The sequence below is a fragment of the Pan paniscus genome, chromosome 9 (genome assembly GCF_029289425.2).
Source record: "Pan paniscus chromosome 9, NHGRI_mPanPan1-v2.0_pri, whole genome shotgun sequence".
NCBI classification, from domain to species: Eukaryota; Metazoa; Chordata; class Mammalia; order Primates; family Hominidae; genus Pan; species Pan paniscus.
In genome coordinates, this window is record NC_073258.2 from 6,790,120 (window position 1) to 6,810,713 (window position 20,594).

The 20,594-nt window shown below is 41.7% G+C and overlaps 2 protein-coding genes across 2 annotated transcripts; one reads left to right on the forward strand and one right to left on the reverse strand.

Moving 5' to 3' along the window:
* Window positions 1-2,555: 2,555 nt before the first annotated feature.
* On the forward strand, window positions 2,556-3,140 carry LOC129393404 (RNA polymerase II subunit A C-terminal domain phosphatase SSU72 like protein 2-like). The gene has a single exon (XM_055094778.2). The coding sequence runs from the start codon at window positions 2,556-2,558 to the stop codon at window positions 3,138-3,140; it is 585 nt and encodes a 194-aa protein (XP_054950753.2).
* An 8,244-nt stretch (window positions 3,141-11,384) lies between these two features.
* Window positions 11,385-11,971, reverse strand: LOC129393320 (RNA polymerase II subunit A C-terminal domain phosphatase SSU72 like protein 2-like). The gene has a single exon (XM_055093876.2). It carries the CDS (start codon window positions 11,969-11,971, stop codon window positions 11,387-11,389), a length of 585 nt encoding a protein of 194 aa, XP_054949851.2. The 3' UTR covers window positions 11,385-11,386.
* Between the last annotated feature and the right edge of the window lie 8,623 nt (window positions 11,972-20,594).

A 20,594-nucleotide genomic window follows, 5' to 3' on the forward strand; every position in this document is an offset into this window, starting at 1 on the left:
TCTTCTAAAACTTTGGCTTTTGGAATTATTAGGAAGACTTTGAAAAACACAGATCTCTGGGCTTCACCACTAGAGTTTCTGATTCAGTGGTTTGAGGTCCAAATTTGCATTTTTTTTTTACAAGCTCCCAATTGATGCTAATGCTGAGCACACACTTTCAGAAACTTGAAGGTGTTTACTGATTTTAAAAATACAGTAAGCACTCACTAACTGTGCTCAATAAGTTCTTCAAAACAATGACTTGAAGCGAAATGATGTATAATAAAATCAATTATTATCATAGGTTAATTGATATGAACAAGAGTCACAAAAACATTACCAAATTTCTAAATAAAGATTCAACACACTTTGAATATTAAACCTTGAAATAAATGTGAGTTATACATACATTTAAGAATGCTTAATAAAACCAAGTAAGATTATTATTTACCCAATTTTCGGTGAATCAGTGAGTGACAGTGGTCGTAGTTGTGGTAAGTTAAATCAAGGAATAAATGTCTGCAAAGAAAAAATTATAAGGAGCTCTTCCTACTACTACACAGTTAAAAACCAACAGTGACAGACACGGCAGGCTGATCTGATTTGCACTCTGATAATTATTGTCTTATGATTACCACATATTTTATGAAATTTTATTTTTCAATAATTTGTATTCATTCATTCATTTTCCAATCCGCTGATTCCACTTTAGAGTGGCAGGTGGCTGGAGCCAATCTCGGCAGCTCAAGGTGTGAGGCAGGAACCAACGCTGGACGGGACCCCATCTGGGGTTCAGGGCACACCCTCACACTAGGATCATAGAGATGTCAGTTCACCTAATGTGCACATCTTTGGGATGTGGGAGGAAACAAGGGTATCCAGAGACAACCCAAACAGACATAGGGAGAATATGCAAACTCCACACAGACAGTGGCCCCGCCAGAAGTCAAATTTTTTTCTCATTAATGTTATAATAAAATGATGTTAGGTGAGGCTGGGCACAGTGGCTCATGCCTGTAATCCCAGCAATTTGGGAGGCTGAAGCGGGTGGATCACTTGAGCCCCTGGGCTTTTGAGACCAGCCTGGGTAACATGGTAAAATTCCATCCTCTACAAAAAATACCAAAGTTATACAGGCATGGTGGTACACACCTGTAGTCCAAGCTACTCAGGAGGTCAAGATGAGAGGAATGATTGAGCCCAGGTGTTTGAGGTTGCAGTGAGCCATGATGGCACCACTGCATTACAACCGGGGTGACAGAGTGAGACCCTGTCTCAAAATGAAAAAAGAAAAAAAAGGATGTTATTTGAGAACCTGCTGTATTTGCAATGTAAGAATCACCTGAAGAAGGACATAGAAAAATACAATATATTGCTGTATATCAGATCAGGGACATCAATTTTGTCACTGCACCAGGGACAAAAGTGATGACCCTGATCTGATTTACATTGAAATAAATGTGAGCCATACATACATTTAAGAAAAATTAATAAAAACAAGCAAGGTTATTATTTACTCAATTTTCGGTTAATCAGTGAGTGAGAGCAAACAGAGCTCACATATAAATGAATCCCGACTGGGTGGGGCCCCCTTTGTGGAGATTTGCAACTTTAGGAATTTAATCATCTTGATGATTATTGTGATTAGTTAGGAGCCCATTATCATAATCTAATCAACCATAAGGTGATTGATTATAAAGTGACATGATTATCCTTATTGTTTGGAACCCATTTCATAATTTTAAAATCTCTTCATTTTCTTAATAAATTTTACAAACTTTTAAAGAAAAATAATTCTAAACATTGTATTTCAGTACAGAAAACTAAGACACAACTGTACTTGAAAGCATATTAAAGTAGGCAGTGGCTTGCAGCAATTGCTGCCTTCTCTGGAGAATCATTATGATTTCAGTAATATCAAATGCAGAAAATGTTGTGTTGAATAACTCTTAAAATACCATAAGCAGATATGTTGTTTAGAATGGGCCTTTTTTTGTATTGGTGAAAAATTTTGTGAATTTCTGGACGAAACTATATATAATGGTCCTGTGATTTATGCAATTGCATTTCTCGAACATTATGAAAATTAAAACAAGCAACAACACTTGTAATTTATAATTAAATAGGGTGCAGCCTTGGACATCGTCAACATGTTTATCATCCAATTTCATGTCTGAAGGTCACTGGAGAGTCCAATGACATGCTTGCAGGTAGCTTAATTGTCTTGGCCATTGTCAATAGCAGCCCCCATTCACTAGGAGAACCACCAGAGCAAACTCCAGATTTTAAATCAATCCAGACTGGGTGGTGCCACCTTTGTGGAGAGTTAATACTTTAGGTAATTTAATCATCTTGATTGTTCTTGTGATGAGTTAGGAGGCGATTATCACAACCTAATCAATCCAGAAGTCATGAAGTCTCCACCCACTAATTAAGGTGACTCAATATAAACCTGCCTCCTGTGCCTCCACATTAGCTCATTTGGAAGACCTGGGTATACGTGGTCGTCTCCTTGGCTCCGAGTCCCTGCAGCAGCTGAGGTGCGTGTGTCTCTCTGGTTCCCAGTGGCCGCCATCATGCTCTCCTCCCCACTCAGTGTGGCTGTGGTGTGCGTGAGCAATGTCAACAGGAGCATGGAGGCCCACAGCATCCTCAGGAGAAAAGGGCTAAGTGTCCGGTCTTTTGGAACTGAATCTCATGTGAGGCTACCAGGACCAAGACCCCATCGTCCTGTAGTTTATGATTTTGCAACAACATATAAGGAGATGTACAATGACCTCCTCAGGAAAGATAGAGAATGCTACACCCGCAACGGAATCTTACACATCTTGGGAAGAAATGAGAGAATCAAGCCCGGTCCAGAAAGATTTCAGGACTGCACTGATTTCTTTGATGTCATCTTCACCTGTGAGGAGAGGGTCTATGACACAGTGGTGGAAGATCTGTGTTCCAGAGAACAGCAGACCTTTCAGCCTGTGCACGTGATCAACATGGACATCCAAGATACCCTGGAAGATGCCACCCTGGGAGCTTTCCTCATCTGTGAGATTTGCCAGTGCCTGCAGCAGTCAGACGACATGGAAGACAATCTGGCGGAGCTGCTGTTGCAAATGGAGGAGAAGGCAGGAAAAAGCTTTCTTCACACCGTCTGCTTCTACTGAAGATCTGGGCTGGCTTTGTCCTCTTCCTCAGTAAGAATTTCGGCATGGGACTTTAGTCCGGATTTATTGTGAGAAGCATCTGCAGAAACCTTCCACTCAGTACTGTTTGTATTACTTTTGTACACATCACCTGGAAAGAGACTATTACCAAGAAAATATTTTATGGGAAATGAGAAGGACTAACATTTTTAAAAGCACTGAAAAATGCTTGGCATTGTTCTAGGTGCTTTACATGGCATAACTAATTTAATGCTTATATCATTCTACAAGGAAGCTAGCCCACCATGACGCCATTTTCCAGAGGAGCAAACCGAGCTGATAACGGGCTGCTGGAAAAATGATTTGTTTGAGGGTTTTCAGCAGATAAATAACATTGTATAGATAAGCACCTTTTAAATAAACTTCCTTTTCTCAATTTGAGTGGTTTATTATTATTCTTTTAATTTTTTAAGTTAGTTGAGACCAATGGAGTGTGGTATGTTAACTTAAATGTTGTTCTTCTTTAATAAGAGTATAATATTACATGTTTGAACAGATAAATGTTTTTACATATAGATTATATCTTTTTTACTAATGCTCACTTTAATAGGTAAAATCCAAGTTGGATAATGAACTACATATTATTGTAAAATTTGGAATTATCTGCTCAAATCATAGGTCATCAAATTAAATGAAATAAAAAATGTAAATAAAAAGTATATTCTTATTTCTGTTGGGGGGATGCATTTCAAGCCAATAAGCGACATGCTTCTGTTTAAACCTTATGAGTGACCATGAAAAAGTAAAACCACAAGTTGGATAACAAACCACAGATTATCATAAAATTTGGAATTATCTACTCAAATAATAGGTCACCAAAGAAAATCAAATAAAAAATTTAAAAAAAATCTATATTCTTATTTATGTTGGGGGATGGATTTCACACCACTAAGCCACATTTTTTTATTTAAGGCTTATAGATAACACTGAAATAAGCAATCTCTCATATTGAGAGATTCAAATTGTATTAAATTTAAAATGTTTTTTGATTTGAGCATTGAGAACATCAGGTGATAAACCTAATGATGTTTTCACGGAGAAACAAGTGAAACACTTTCCATAATCCTTGGTAGTGGCACTAAAACATGTTCACTAATAGGAGAAAAAATAGATCGGAAGTAGTTGTTCAGAGTTGAATTAATTTACATGTCATCTATTGAATTAGACTTATTATGGCAACCTGAAATAACAGCAGAGATTGGCTTTCAAAAGATAATGAGTTTATTTAAATGAAGGATTGTAAACTGGAATGCACCAGGTATAACAAGTTGTAGGTGCATCCTGAGAGGTTGGTGTAAGGGGAAACTTTTAAAGGCAAAAAGAAGTCCACAGAAACTACTTTAAAACAAAGTTTATTGGTCACAGAAGCTGACTGCAGGAGTTGGCGTTAGCTTCTTGGTGGAGACAGCCATTGCTAGGCATGTGTTCTTGCGAGAACATTTTATCTGGAATGCTGCAGTCTTGAATATAATGCAGTTACAGAAATATGTGTGAACATGCAGAATGAGCAAAGTGTGTAAGACCTGCTGGTGGTGTAAAGCATGTAGGATGTGCCATAATCTCTTGTGGGTTTTAGGGAGTCGTGATAGCTCTTATCTCAGATATACAGGCATGGGCTCCCCTCCTTCATGACCCTCCAGCTCCACTTCACCTGGATCTGACGATAGTGGACTTCATCTTGGTAGTAACAACTTTCACATTTTTGGTATCAGAAGCTTCCAAAGTTTTAAGAAAATATTCTTTTTCCTCTTGCAGTGTAGGTAGCAGGAGGCAACTGGAATTGGGGAAGCCAGCTGGTAGAGTAGTTCCCAGAGGAGAGGTTGGGAGCTTGGGAGAGGGAAGTGTCTGTCAAAAGGCAGAAGAATGGACACATTGGAGAGGGATGTTAGAGCTGACATGAGAGACTTCTTGATGAGAAAAGGAGGACTTTGGAATCACTCTCAGATTTCTGACTTTAAGGGTGGCTGGGTCCAAATATATAAGTGAAAGTTTTGGAGAGATAGTTTCTGTCTATTCTGTCAATGTGGCTTAAGATAAGGCCATCAGCTGGCAGTGGGCAGTCAGGATCATGATTGGGGATGGGGTGAGGATATTTGGCATAGATAATTGTAGAACATGGGAATACAAACCTGAGTGTAGGTTTTTGTGAGAGTTCTTCTGAAGATAAAAGTGAGACTGTCCCATAGATACTACTTTTACCAGCCAATCCGTTTGGAAAAACATGACAAGGTGGTTCAGTTTCTCTTTTCTCTGTGTTTGGACATGGACAATGCAAATGTGACAGAAGAGCAAGGTGCAGAAATGCTTCGGGAGTTTGAAAGGGTGTAACTATAGTGATAAACCATGAAAGCTGGTTTTGGACCAGAAAGGGTGAGTAAGTAGGGATTGGGCTGGAATCCATGGGTTGTGGCACAATGCATGGTCAAACAGCCCTTAGAGTTTAAATAAAGAAGCAAAAGTGAATGGAAAGATGTGGTCTTATAGTTGGGGCATGACTGTTTCATATTTTGATCTAGTGGTGATGTTCTTGATGACTGTGACCATGGGTATCTCTGGTGGGGTGTAGACAAGTGCAGTTGGAGAAGAAGTGAGAGTGTTGAGGGTGCTGGGTGGATAATCTGTGTGGATGCTGGAATAGCTAAGAACTGTGGCAGTAGTTGGGTGTGAGGAAGCATGAGAAGTGAGAGCTAATATTATCACTAAAAATCCAGGGTGTGGGAAGTATGGGGCACGATTATATGTTGGGCAGATATGGTAAGAAGAATTTCTAGGTTATTGAACACCTCTAGTATTGGTTTATCGGGTAGAGGGAGGGGAGCTCTGATTGGAAGTCGTAATGGTGACCTCGCGTATCTGACTATATACTATGTAGAGTGGGAAATAAAGATTTAGATTTGCTGTAATGAAAAGACAATGATTTCTTGAGGAAGTAGCCAGAGAAAGAGGCAAATGGGTGTTCACATGGTTATTGAAGATGAAAAATGACATTTGGATACAAATTTCAGGAAGATTTGAAGATGAATCTTAACTATAAAAGTGAGTTATGCCAGAAAGAAGGATATTGTGATAAGGACCAGTCAAATGAACATTGCTTTAGGTGTGTCTGAGAAATTTCTATTTCTTGATTACATGATGTATGCCTCATAATAATTTCTTAAGCAACTCCTTTATTTTTGTTTGGTTTTCTGTATTTGTGTATGTGTGTTTTTTCTTCCGTTTTAAAATTACCATAAGAAGACTAACAAAGCACTCAAAAAATGAGGGAAATACTTTGTTTCATAAAAAAACTTAACATTATAAATACGTTAATAGCTTTATTTGTAATTGTTTTATTTCCTCTCTTTTACTTCCTCTCCCTCCTCACTTCCGACGTTCAATCTTCTCCTTCTCCTTCTTCTTCTTCTTTTTTTTTTTTTTAGTATTTATTGATCATTCTTGGGTGTTTCTCGGAGAGGGGGATTTGGCAGGGTCATAGGACAATAGTGGAGGGAAGGTCAGCAGATAAACATGTGAACAAGCATCTCTGGTTTTCCTAGGCAGAGGACCCTGCGGACTTCTGCAGTGTTTGTGTCCCTGGGTACTTGAGATTAGGGAGTGGTGATGACTCTTAACGAGCATGCTGCCTTCAAGCATCTGTTTAACAAAGCACATCTTGCACCGCCCTTAATCCATTTAACCCTCAGTGGACACAGCACATGTTTCAGAGAGCACGGGGTTGGGGGTAAGGTTATAGATTAACATCTTCCCAAGGCAGAAGAATTTTTCTTAGTACAGAACAAAATGGAGTCTCCTATGTCTACTTCTTTCTACACAGACACCGCAACAATCTGATTTCTCTTTCCTTTCCCCACATTTCCCCCCTTTCTATTCGACAAAACCGCCATCGTCATCATGGCCCATTGCCAATGAGCTGTTGAGCACACCTCCCAGACGGGGTGGCGGCGGGGCAGAGAGGCTCCTCACTTCCCAGACGGGGCAGCCGGGCAGAGGCGCCCCCCACCTCCCAGACGGGGTGGCTGCCGGGCGGGGGCTGCCCGCCACCTCCCTCCCAGGCCGGGCAGATCCTGGGTGGAGGGGTTGCTTACTTCTCAGACGGGGCGGTGGGGCAGAGAAACTCCTCACCTCCTAGACGGGGTGGCGGTCGGGCAGAGATACTCCTCAGTTCCCAGACGAGGTCGTGGTTGGGCAGAGGCGCTCCCCATTTCTCAGACCATGGGCGGCTGGGCAGAGACGCTCCTCACTTCCCAGACTGGATGGCTGCTGGGAAGAGGTGCTCTTCACTTCCCAGACCGGATGGCTGCTGGGAATAGATGCTCCTCACTTCCCAGACTGGGCAGCCGGGCAGAGACACTCCTCAGTTCCCAGATGGGGTTGCGGCCTTGCAGAAGCTCTATTCACATCTCAGCCTGGGCGGCCGGGCAGAGGGGCTCCTCACATCCCAGACGATGGGCGGCCAGGCAGAGACGCTCCTCACTTCCCAGACGGAGTGGCGGCAGGGCAGAGGTTGCAATCTCGGCACTTTGGGAGGCCAAGGCAGGCGGCTGGGAGGTGGAGGTTGTAGTGAGCCGAGATCACGCCACTGCATTCCAGCCTGGGCAACATTGAGCACTGAGTAAGCGAGACTCCATCTGCAATCCCGGAACCTCTGGAGGCCAAGGCGGGGAGATCACTCGCGGTCAGGAGCTGGAGACCAGCCGGGCCAACACGGCGAAACCCCTTCTCCACCAAAAAATACAAAAGCCAGTAAGGCGTGGCGGCGTGAGCCTGCAATCCCAGGCAATCGGCAGGCTGAGGCAGGAGAATCAGGCAAGGAGGTTCCCTGAGCTGAGATGGCGGCAGTACAGTCCAGCCTCGGCTTGGCATCAGAGGGAGACCGTGAAGAGAGAGGGAGTGGGAGACCGTGGAGAGGGAGAGGGAGAGGCAGAGGGAGAGGGAGACGGTGAGCCTCCTTCTTCTTCTTCTTTTTTGAGACCGAGTCTTGCTCTGTTGCCCAGGCTGGAGTGCAGTGGTGTGATCTTGGCTCACTCACTGCAACATCCGCCTCCCATGTTCAAGCAATTCTCCTGCCTCAGCCTCCCAAATAGCTGGGAGTACAGGTGCACAGCACCACACTTGGTTAATTTTTGTATTTTGGATTACTGGTGTGAGCCAGAGCTCCCCGCCCCATGTCCGATCTACCCCAAGGTCTGACCTGGATTGTGTAATCACCATGTGGCTTGTTTGTGGTTTTACACAAGTCTAATCCATGAAGCAGAGAATGTAATACTTCAAGCTCAGTCTGTTGGTTGAAGGGAGTCGTAAGGCAATGTCCCTGGATAGAAGGGGATGGGTAATAGACTGCACATCATGATGGGGGAATGGCACGTGTGTTCAGCAGAGAGAATGGCTGGCAGCTCTTTTAACAGATGGGCAACCATACCTGATGAACTATCAGATTGACAAATGTTCAAAAGGTTGACACTATACCCTGCTGGCAAGTTTGTGAGGGAAAAGGCATGTTTGCCCGTCGTAATGAAAAATCTTACAAGCTCTATGGAGGGCATCTTGAATATCAAATAAATCTAAAAACATGTTTACTCTGTCTTCCAAGTAGCCTTATAAGTAGCTAGGACTCAGGTGTGTGCCACCACACTTCGCTAATTTCTCTTTTTTATTTTCTTGTAGAGATAGGGCTTCACTGTGTTGCTCAGGCTGGTCTTGAACTCCTGGCCTCAAGGCGATTCTCCTGCCTCAGCCTCTCAAGGTGCTGGGATTATAGGCATGAGCCACTGTTTCTGGCCTATACGTCTCTTTGACCACAGTAATCCTACTTCTAAAAATTAACCATAAGGTCTATCAGCAGAATTATCCGACTGAAGAAGTGAGAAAAAAAGAACAAAAAAGAAAAGAAAGAGATCCTCAGGTACTGGAGGAACAATATCAAAAGGTCTAACAGATGTGTCGTTTTGGTCTCAAAATGAAATGAGAGAAAGAATGGGACTGATTTTTGTTTTTGAGGCAATAATTGTGAAATTATTCAAATTAGGTAAAAAGCTAAAATATTACAGATTGAAAAAGCTCACAGAACTTCAAGGAGGCTTAAAAACAAAGCAAGTTGTATGTAGATGCCTCCCAATCAAACTGAAAATTAAGACAACGGGGAAAAATTTAAATGTAGCCGAAGGAGGCAGGACAGAAAACACTGGTACCTTAGTAGCATCAAGCACACTTGATTTTGATTACTCTCGTCGTCCTCCAGTAATACAAACAGGATTATCTGGAGAAGTTGTTGATTCTGAAGCTGGAAATATATAAGATGAACCTGGGGCATCTCATAATGCCAGAGTGTTTCCTTTTCCATGAAAAATGAAGTAAAACCAAACAAACACCACGATGGGGCACATGAAAGGGCCCAGGAGGCAACTGAAAGTGCTTGCGATGGCCAAAACAGAAAGTTTGAGCAACAAAACAAAGCAGGATTGAATTGTAACCCCACATAGAAAAATAAATATCCAAGATTCCATACTGCTATGAAGAAATAATTGTATAAATTCATTAATAAGGGGGAGAATAGACACATCTGTGAGGAGTAAGTCCATATAATTTACATGGATAATCCACCCACAAGGAAGTAGGGCACAAGTCCTCACTCCTTAAATGCGGGCTGCACATAGGGACTTTTTCTAAACAGTCCAGCATGGAAAATGGGAAAAAGGGTAAATTCACAGTGGAGAAGGCTGATGAAGTGGAGCTGGAAGGTCATGAAGGAGGGGAGCCCATGCTTGTGTCTTTGAGATAAGAACTATCACAACGACTCTCTAAAACCCACGAGAGATTATGGCACGTCCTACATCCTTTACACCATCAGCAGGTCTTACACACTTTGCTCATTCTGCATGGCCACACATATTTCTATAACTGCATTATCTTCAAGACTGCAGCATTCCAGATAAAATGTTCTCGCAAGAACACATACCTAGCAATGGCTGTCTCCACCAAGAAGCTAATGCCGACTCCTGCAATGAGCTTCTGTGACCAATAAATGTATTTCAAAGCAGCTTCTGTGGACTTCTTTTTGCCTTTAAAAGTTTCCCCTTACCCCAACCTCTCAGGATACACCTGTGACTTGTTATACCCGGTGTATTCCTGATTCCAGTCCTTCATTCAAATAAACTCATTTTGACAGCTAATCTCTGCTGTTATTTTATTTTGCCGTAATAAGTCTAGTTCAATAGATAACATGTCAATTAACTTAACTATGAACAACTACTTCTGATCTATTTTTCTCCTATTAGTAAACATGGTTTACTGCTACTACCAAGGATTATGAAAAAGTGTTTCAATTGTTTCTCCTTGAAAACATCATTAGGTTTATCACGTGATATTCTCAATGTTCATACCAATGAACATTTTGAACCTAATAAAATTTTCACTATGAAAGATCCATTTTTTCAGTGTAATTCATAAGGTTTAAACAAAAGCATGTCGCTTAGTGGCTTGAAATGCATCCCCCAAACAGAAATAAGAATATACTTTTTATTTACATTTTTTATTTCATTTAATTTGATGACCTATGATTTGAGCAGATAATTCCACATTTTACAATAATATGTAGTTGATTATCCAACTTGGATTTTACCTATTAAAGTGAGCATTAGTAAAAAAGATATAATCTATATGTAAAAACAATTATCTGTTCAAACATGTAATATTATACTCTTATTAAAGAAGAACAACATTTAAGTTAACATACCACACTCCATTGGTCTCAACTAACTTAAAAAATTAAAAAATTAATAAAAAACCACTCAAATTGAGAAAAGGAAGTTTATTTAAAAGGTGCTTATCTATACAATGTTATTTATCTGCTGAATACCCTTAAACAAATCATTTTTCCAGCAGTCCATTATCAGCTCGGTTTGCTCCTCTGGAAAATGGCGTCATGGTGGGCTAGCTTCCTTGTAGAATGATATCAGCATTAAATTAGTTATCCCATGTAATGCACCTAGCACAATGCCAAGCATTTTTCAGTGCTTTTAAAAATGTTAGTCCTTCTCATTTCCCATAAAATATTTTCTTGGTAATAGTCTCTTTCCAGGTGATGTGTACAAAAGTAACACAAACAGTACTCAGTGGAAGGTCTTTGCAGATGCTTCTCACAGTAAATCCGGACTAAAGTCCCATGCCGAAGTTCTTACTGAGGAAGGGGACAAAGCCAGCCCAGATCTTCAGTAGAAGCAGACGGTGTGAAGAAAGCTTTTTCCTGCCTTCTCCTCCATTTGCAACAGCAGCTCCTCCAGATTGTCTTCCATGTCGTCTGACTGCTGCAGGCACTGGCAAATCTCACAGATGAGGAAAGCTCCCAGGGTGGCATCTTCCAGGGTATCTTGGATGTCCATGTTGATCACGTGCACAGGCTGAAAGGTCTGCTGTTCTCTGGAACACAGATCTTCCACCACTGTGTCATAGACCCTCTCCTCACAGGTGAAGATGACATCAAAGAAATCAGTGCAGTCCTGAAATCTTTCTGGACCGGGCTTGATTCTCTCATTTCTTCCCAAGATGTGTAAGATTCCGTTGTGGGTGTAGCATTCTCTATCTTTCCTGAGGAGGTCATTGTACATCTCGTTATACGTTGTTGCAAAATCATAAACTACAGGATGATGGGGTCTTGGTCCTGGTAGCCTCACATGAGATTCAGTTCCAAAAGACCGGACACTTAGCCCTTTTCTCCTGAGGATGCTGTGGGCCTCCATGCTCCTGTTGACATTGCTCACGCACACCACAGCCACCCTGAGTGGGGAGGACAGCATGATGGCGGCCACTGGGAACCAGAGAGACACAGGCACCTCAGCTGCTGCAGGGACTCGGAGCCAAGGAGACGACCACGTATACCCAGGTCTTCCAAATGAGCTAATGTGGAGGCACAGGGGGCAGGTTTATATTGAGTCACCTTAATTAGTGGGTGGAGACTTCATGACTTCTGGATTGATTAGGTTGTGATAATCGTCTCCTAACTCGTCACAAGAACAATCAAGATGATTAAATTACCTAAAGTATTAACTCTCCACAAAGGTGGCACCACCCAGTCTGGATTCATTTAAAATCTGGAGTTTGCTCTGGTGGTTCTCCTAGTGAATGGGGACTGCTATTGACAATGGCCAAGACAATTAAGCTACCTGCAAGCATGTCATAGGACTCTCCAGTGACCTTCAGACATGAAATTGGATGATAAACATGTTGACAATGTCCAAGGCTGCACCCTATTTAATTATAAATTACAAGTGTTGTTGCTTGTTTTAATGTTCATAATGTTCGAGAAATGCAATTGCATAAATCACAGGACCATTGTATATAGTTTTGTCCAGAAATTCACAAAATTTTTCACCAATACAAAGAAATCCCATTCTCAACAACATATCTGCTTATGGTATTTTAAGAGTTATTGAATACAACATTTTCTGCATTTGATATTACTGAAATCATAATGATTCTTCAGGGAATGCAGGAATTGATGCAATCCTCTGCCTCCAAGTACAGCTGTGTTTGAGCTTTTCCATACTTAAATGCAATGTTTAGAATTTTTTTAGTAGTTGTATAATTTATCAAGAAAATAAACGAGATTTTAAAATTATGAATGGGGTTTCAAAAAATAAGATAATCATATCACTTTTAGATTGATTAGATTATGTTAATGGACTCCGAAGTAATTACAAGTACAATCAAAATAATTAAATTCCTAATTTAGTAACTCTCCACAAGGTGGCCCCACTCAGTCAGGATTGATTTATAGGTGAGCTGTGTTTGCTGTCGCTCACTGATTTACCAAATATTGGGTAAATAATGATTTTTTTTTTTTTGAGGAGTCTCGCTCTGTCACCTAGGCTGGAGTGCAGTGGCACAATATCGACTCACTGCAACCTCTACCTCGGAGGTTCAAGGGATTCTCCTGTCTCAGCCTCTCAAGTAGCTGAAGACTACAGGCACGCAGCACCACACCCGGTTAATGTTTGTATTTTTAGTAGAGATGGGGTTTCACCATGTTGTTCAGGCTGGTTTTGTACTTCCGACCTTAAGTGATCTGCCCGCTTTGGCCTCCCAAAGTGCTGAGATTACTGGTATGAGCCACCTCAGTCGGCCCAATTTTACTTGTTTTTATTAATCCTTCTGAAATGTGTGTATAGCTCACATTTATTTCGGTGTAAATCAGATCAGAGACATCACTTTTGTCCTTCATGCAGGGACAAAATCTATCTATATAGGAAAATATTGCATTTTTCTATGTCCCTCTTAAGGTGATTCTTACATGGCAAATACAGCAGGTTCTCAAATAACATTTTTTTTTCTTTTTCTATTTTGAGACACAGTTTTGCTCTGTCACCCTGGCTGGAGTGCAGTGGTGCCATCATGGCTCACTGCAGCCTCAAACTCTTGGGCTCAATCAATCCTCCCACCTCAGCTTCCTGAGTAGCTGGAACTACAGGTGTGTACCACCATGCCTGGCTAATTTTTTTTTTTTGTATTGGATGGGGTTTCACCATGTTACCCAGGCTGGTCTCAAATTCCTGGGCTCAAGTGATCCACCCGCTTTAGTCTCCCAAATTGGTGGGATTACAGGCATGAGCCACTGTGTCCAGCCTGAAATAATATCATTTTATTATAATATTAACTTAAACAATTGACTTCTGGGAGGCCAATATCTGCGTGGGGTTTGCATATTCTCCCCATATCTTTGTGGTTTTTCTCTGGATACTCTTGTTTCCTCCCACATCCCAAAGATGTGCACATTAGATGAACTGACATCTCTATGGTCCCAGTATGGGGGTGTGCCCTGAGCCCCGGATGGGATCCTGTCCAACGTTGGTTCCCGCCTATCACGTTGAGCTGCCGACAGGTTCCAGCCACCTGCCACTCTGAACTGGAATCAGCAGGTTGGAAAATGAAGGAATGAATACAAATTATTGAAAAATAAAAATTCATAAAACGTGGTAATCATACAAATGCAAGACAATAACGATGAAAGTACAAGATAGATCAGCCAGCCTGCCGTGTCTGTCATTATTGATTTTTTAACTGTGTAGTAGTAGGAGGTGCTCCTTACAATTTTTTCTCTGCAAGCATTTATTCCTTGATTTAACTTACCACAACTACGACCGCCATCACTCACTGACTCACCAAAAATTGGGTGAATAATAATCTTACTAGGTTTTATTAGGCTTTCTGAATTGTATGTATAGCTCACATTTATTTCTAAGTTTAATACTCTAAGTGTGTTGAATCTTTATTTAGAAGTTTGGTGATGTTTTTGTGACTCTTGCTCATATCAATTAGCCTATGATAAAATTAATTTTATTATACAGCATTTCACTTGAAGTCATCGTTTTGGGCACGGTGGCTCATGCCTGTAATCCCAGCACTTTGGGAGGCTGAGGCGGGTGGATCACCTGAGGTCCAGAGTTCGAGACCAGCCTGGCCAACATGGTGAAAGCCTGTCTCTACTAAAGAAATACAAAAAATGTTCCGGGCGTGGTGGTGGGTGCCTGTAATTCTGGTTACTCTGGAGGGCTGAGGCAGGAGAATTGTTTGAATCCGGGAGGCGGAGGTTGCAGTGAGCAGAGATCATGTCATTGCACTCTAGCCTGGGCGAGAAGAGTGAAACTCCGTCTCAAAACAAACAAACAAACAAACAAATTAGTAAACACCTGAAAGTTTCTTAAAGTGTGTTCCCAGACTAGCAGCATTAGCATTAATTGGGAACGTGTAAAAAATGAAAATTTAGACCGCAAACCACTGAATCACAAACTCTAGTGGTGAAGCCCAGAGATCTGTGTTCTTTCCTTTACATTTCCATGAGTTGTTGTTCAGGTTCACATAAGTGATAATGTTTGGAAAGTCTTCTCTCAAGTAGGTTTCTCTGTGTGGGACACAGGAGATAAACTGAATTGCTGTGTATCTTTCCTTCACCCTGACAGAGGGGCCACATCTGGGCTGGGTACAGGATTGTTGGGCAGTAGTCCTTCCTCTCAGTAGTCCTTAACTGCTATGCCACTGTCCGTTCCAGCGTTGGAGATAAAAAGTCTAATTCCAGCATCATTCTTCTCCTGTAGATAATATGCTCTTTTTAAAAATATATATATATTTATTTTACTTGAGTTCTAGGGTACATGTGCACGACATGCAGGTTTTTTACACATGTATACATGTGCCATGTTGGTGTGCTGCACCTGTGAAGTCATCATTTACATTAGGTATATCTCCTGATGCTTTCCCTCTGCACCCCCCCCACCCCACGACAGGCCCCGGTGTGTGATGTTCCCCTTCCTGTGTCCAAGTGTTCTCATTGTTCAATTCCCACCTGTGAACAAGAACCTGTGGTGTTTGGTTTTTTGTTCTTGCGATAGTTTGCATGATGGAACTAGAAATGCCATTTGACCCAGCCATCCCATTACTGGGTATATACCCAAAGGATTATAAATCAGGCTGCTTTAAAGGCACATGCACACGTATGTTTATTGCTATTCACAATAGCAAAGACTTGGAACCAACCCAAATGTCCATCAATGATAGACTGGATTAAGAAAATGTGGCACATATACACCAGGGAATACTATGCAGCCATAAAAAAGGATGAGTTCATGTCCTTTGTAGGGACATGGATGAAGCTGGAAATTTGTTCTTTTTAACTGGATGTTTGTAAGATTTTTCTCTTTCTTCTTAGAGTTCAAAATTTTTACTAGCAGATGCCTCAGTGTTTCTTATTTCTCTTCACTCTAGTCCAGTATTTCTCCATTTTTTCATCAATCCCCAGTTATGGAGCCATTTTAGACACTTTTTTCTAATTGCCATCTCATAAAATTGTAATAGTAATGCCAGCTACTTGGGAGGCTGAGGCATGAGAATTGCTTGAGCCTGGGAGGTGGACTTTGTAGTGAGTTGAGACCATGCCACTGCACTCCAGCCTGGGTGACAGAGGCAGACTGTGTCTCAAAAGTAAATAATAAAAAGGTCTATTAGATCCATTTGGTCCAATATTGAGTTTAGGTCCTGAATATCTTTGCTCTTTTTCTGCCTTGATGATCTATCTAATCCCGTCAGTGGAGTGTTGAAGTCTCCCACTATTTTTGTGTGGGATTCTAAGTCTCTTTGTAGGTTTCTAAGAACTTGCATTATGAATCTGGGTGCTCCTGTGTTGAGTGCATATATATTTAGGATAGTTAGGTCTTCATGTTGAATTGAACCCTTTACTGTTATGTAATGCCCTCCTCCATTCTCAGGAGATGAGCCTGGTGCAGAAGTTCTGGGATCCGGGAAATAATGAAGTATAATAGATAAACAACTTTTATCATGTCTGTATTTATTCAGTGCCTGACTGAGAATCTAACACACAGGAAGTACACATAGTCATTCTTTCCCTGCCTCTCAGGTTCCATTCTCCCCATCTCTAAATTCAGTTTCCAGAGTAGGAAGATTTACTCCCATTTTTGTTCCTGCAGTACCCTCTAATTAATGGCTGAAATTGTTTCAAAAATAAAATTATGTGACAAGAGCCCAATAGAGGCGTGTGTCTGGGGTCTGCTGGGCTGCGCGGCTGCGGCAGGGAGAGAGAGGTGCTGGTGCGGGCTCTGGGTCGCGGGAGAGCAGAGGCGCCGCCGCCACCGCAGACAGCTCCGCGATGGACATAAGGTTTTTAGTGAGAAGAATTTCTAAAAAAATTTAGGGTTTCCTCCTTGGAAGAATTTTACAAATAAGACATCAACTTGGTCACAGAGAAGGATCTTGACGTTGTAACCGGTCCTGCATCCCAGTCAAGGCTCTCTCTGGTAGATGAGGATTCTCTGTGTATCACCACAAAAACCCCAGCTTGCTGGAATAATAAAACTGTGTCTGTAGTGGGTGTTTTTCTCTCCCTTCCAAAAAAAATCCCTAGTAAGACTTAAAGCTTAGTGGAGAAATGGTTAAGTAGATCAAAGCCATTGTATTTATATTTTTGAATTATGTATAAGAAGAATCTTATGTATTTGTTACTTTATGATCTTGTAATATTTAGATAATTTGGCATATTATAGTACCTAGCAGATATAGTGCTTAACAGATTTCAACTTTTATTTATTTATTTTTAAAAATAGAGTTGGGGGGTCTCACTGTTGCCCAGCCTAGTCAAGAACTCCTGGGCTCAAGTGATCTTGCCTCGGCCTTCCAACGTGCTAGGATTATAGGAGTGAGCCACCATGCCTGACGTCAACTTTTAAATGTGCATATTAATAATTACCAAGAAGTAATTTTAAATTGAAATGTGTAATAATATATCAGCAAGTTATGTTAACAACATGTATGAGAACCTCACATCCACTATAATTCTAAATTTATTTTATTAGATTATAAGAACTAGTTAGAAACTTATTAAAACATTTTTAAAATGAAAATCAAACTATATATTTAAGGAAATCAAAACTGTAATTATTTATAAACTGTTTAAATTTTTTATGAGGATTTATTAACTAGGTTGTAATGGCTACTTAAAAATGACTGGTAACATTTTTTAGAAAGTTTTAAAAACTGAACTTAAAATATAAGAAATAATAAGATTTTTAAGTATATTTTATTTCTGAATCAACTGTTGACTTTAAAAAGGGCCGACAACCATGCAGTGCAGCTTTCTGTAAGAACCTCAATGAACACACATGAGAAAATGTAGCTTAAAAAAAGGTTCACTTTTTAAAGGACATTACTGATGTCCTAAAATATACTAGGTATATATTGTTGCTTAGGTTTTTGAAGTTGTTTGGATGAAATAAACTTGGGTTCAGTCACAGAATACAAGATTGTCTACTGATTTCAGATGATAATTTGTCTGGAGAAGATCAGCCTTCTCAAAGGCAATTGCGGAAAGACATAAGGTAATTTTGAGGACAACATTTTTTTTTTCTAGGATAGATGAAAACGGAAAAAAAGTAGTAAGAATGAGAAAGATGTTTATAACATTTAAAAAACCCTCAAAACTGACTATAAAGGAAAACCATTTTAACAGAAGCGGAAACTACATGCATTTCAGACTTATGCAGTGTATTTAAGTCACACTGGCCCCTTAGATGTCCCTACAAGCGCTGCAGACATCGGGGAGGCCTGTGGAGCGACCAGTCCTCACCTCCTCCGGCTCTCAGTGCCCCATCTGCCAGCTGTCACAGTGCTGGTACACTCTAACAAGACCTCCCCGGGGCTCAGGGATAAACAGAGAGAAACACAGTAATACTATGATACTAGAAATACTGGCTTTTAAAGTATGGTACTGTTGATTATCTTACGACAGGAAGTTCTGTCGTATCTGAGATATGGCTCTGAAAGAATTCTTGATCTAGGTATTTCCCATCTCTAGAGGGCGGTGATATATTTGAAGCAATCACTTAATTACAAGAGCTCTTTCCTCCTGTACCCTGCTACATTGATTGTCAATAACTCAGAATTTCCTAACTGATAAGGGATGGCTCTCTGTGTCTTCTGACCCCCCAGAGAGCTCATAGTGGTGTCTTTGGATGCCTGCATCCTGTCCTGCCTCCTCCCCACCTTACTGTGGGGCTCACACAGTCAATGGCCATAGAAGAGCCACTGCAGTCCCACCTGGATTCATAGCACCAGGAAAGGAGCAGGCCTCTTTCAGCCAGCCAAAGAAACACTTCCCCCTTATTAGGGAAGCTGCACAACAGACTAAAACCCGCTCCAGGAAACAGTGGACAGGGGACTCAGGTGGGTGTGGAGTGTGCGCCTCACTCCCCAGGAAAGCAGCGCTAGGGCCCTTTCCCTCAGAACTCTGTGGCGCGCATTGCTTCTGGCCAAGGAGGGGAAAGTTCTTTCTGGCCCTCCTCAAACTCTTATTACAGACCCTCCCGGAATTGCTTATACATCTTCTTGGCCCCTTTCAGCTTCACTCTGGTGATACCAGTAGGTCACTGACCCAGAACGTGGCCCCCGAACTCTGGTCTTGAGGTAGTGTTGGTGGCGATGGGCTGTTTGGGGTCAACTGACTTTTACTTCCTTCCAGGCACGGTCACTGAGCATGTGAAAATATGCTGGCTTTCCACCTAGTGACGAGCTACATTATCTCTGCGTGAGAGCAGGACATTTCACCTTTGAAATGGCAAGTGGAAAGAACAGGTGGAGGTAATCAAGGACACACACACACACACACACACACACACACACACACACAGGCTAATGAGAAACAGGAGGAAAAGGGGTGGTGGGCAAACAGTGGAGGGAAGTGAAGGGGTGGGTGATGAGGAGGTGAAAGGAAAAAAAGGATCTAAATGGAAAACTAGACCTGAAAGAAGGCAGGATGCAAAGGGAGAACAGCAGAGGGCGGTTGCCGCAACCACAAATCCTTCCCACACTTACCACGCACACAGGCCTTTCTCTGCGTTTGATTCCCGAAGCTCTTCATGGTCATCATCTTCCTGTGGCTGAGGGCCTTGTCCCAGGTCTTCATCACCTCGCCCCAGGGTATCTGGGAGAACCTCTCCATGGATGAGTCCTTCAGGAGGAACCTGAGTTTCTTCTCTATGTCAGCTCCTCCAGATTCTGTAGCAGTGGCTCACGCAGGTGCTTTGGCCACGCCTTTCCAAGGTTGGCCTCAGGCACTAGAGTCTAGAAGGAACAGAAGAAACAGCAGAATGATTTAGTAGAGAAGTCACCCTCTCTCTAGTCAGAGAAAGGGCTTCTGGAATCAGCTGTGTGACTTCCTTCTCTCCATGCCCTCTGCCATTTTCCTGACCCCACCTGGGTTACCAAACAGGCTCCTGACTGGTCTCCCCAATCCCCATTCTTGCCCTTGCAACGAATTCTTTATATTGTGGCTATAGTAAGCTTTCTAAAATGCACATCTAGTTATTTCATTTCACTTGTTAAAATCCTCAGCACCTCAGGATAAAATCACAATTTCTCAGCAATTTTACTAGGCTCTGATAGCTTCACCTCAGGTGACCCATGCAACCTCAGTGCCATTAATTCCCTTCAATGTTTCACCTTCCCTTAAGCACCTAAGAATAGGCCCTTCTTTCTCTTCCTGTCTGAAATTTCCATAAGCTGTTCTTCCATTTCTCTGAACGTCTTTCTCCTTCATTTCGTAAACCGCTACTCACACTTCAGCCCCCAGGTTGGGGTTAGACATTACCTCCTCCAGAAAGCCTTTTCTGATCCCCAGAGATTACGATGGTTGCTCCTTGTAAGTTCTGCCATCCCAAGATGACCCCATGTTAGTATTTACCACTGTGTTGATTAGATTGTGAACAGCTTGAGGGGACAGAATGTCTTATACCTAAGTAGGCCCAACATTGAGAATACTATGGAGTACACATAAGGCGCTCAAAAAATGTTGCGTGAACGAACCATTAATCGACAAGTGACTCGTGGTGTCTCCATCCCACTGCTTCCTCTCTCACACCA

Bases quoted from the DNA above. Each gene is read 5' to 3' on its own strand.
- LOC129393404 (XM_055094778.2), top strand. From the start codon at position 2,556: ATGCTCTCCTCCCCACTCAGTGTGGCTGTGGTGTGCGTGAGCAATGTC.
- LOC129393320 (XM_055093876.2), bottom strand. From the start codon at position 11,971: ATGCTGTCCTCCCCACTCAGGGTGGCTGTGGTGTGCGTGAGCAATGTC.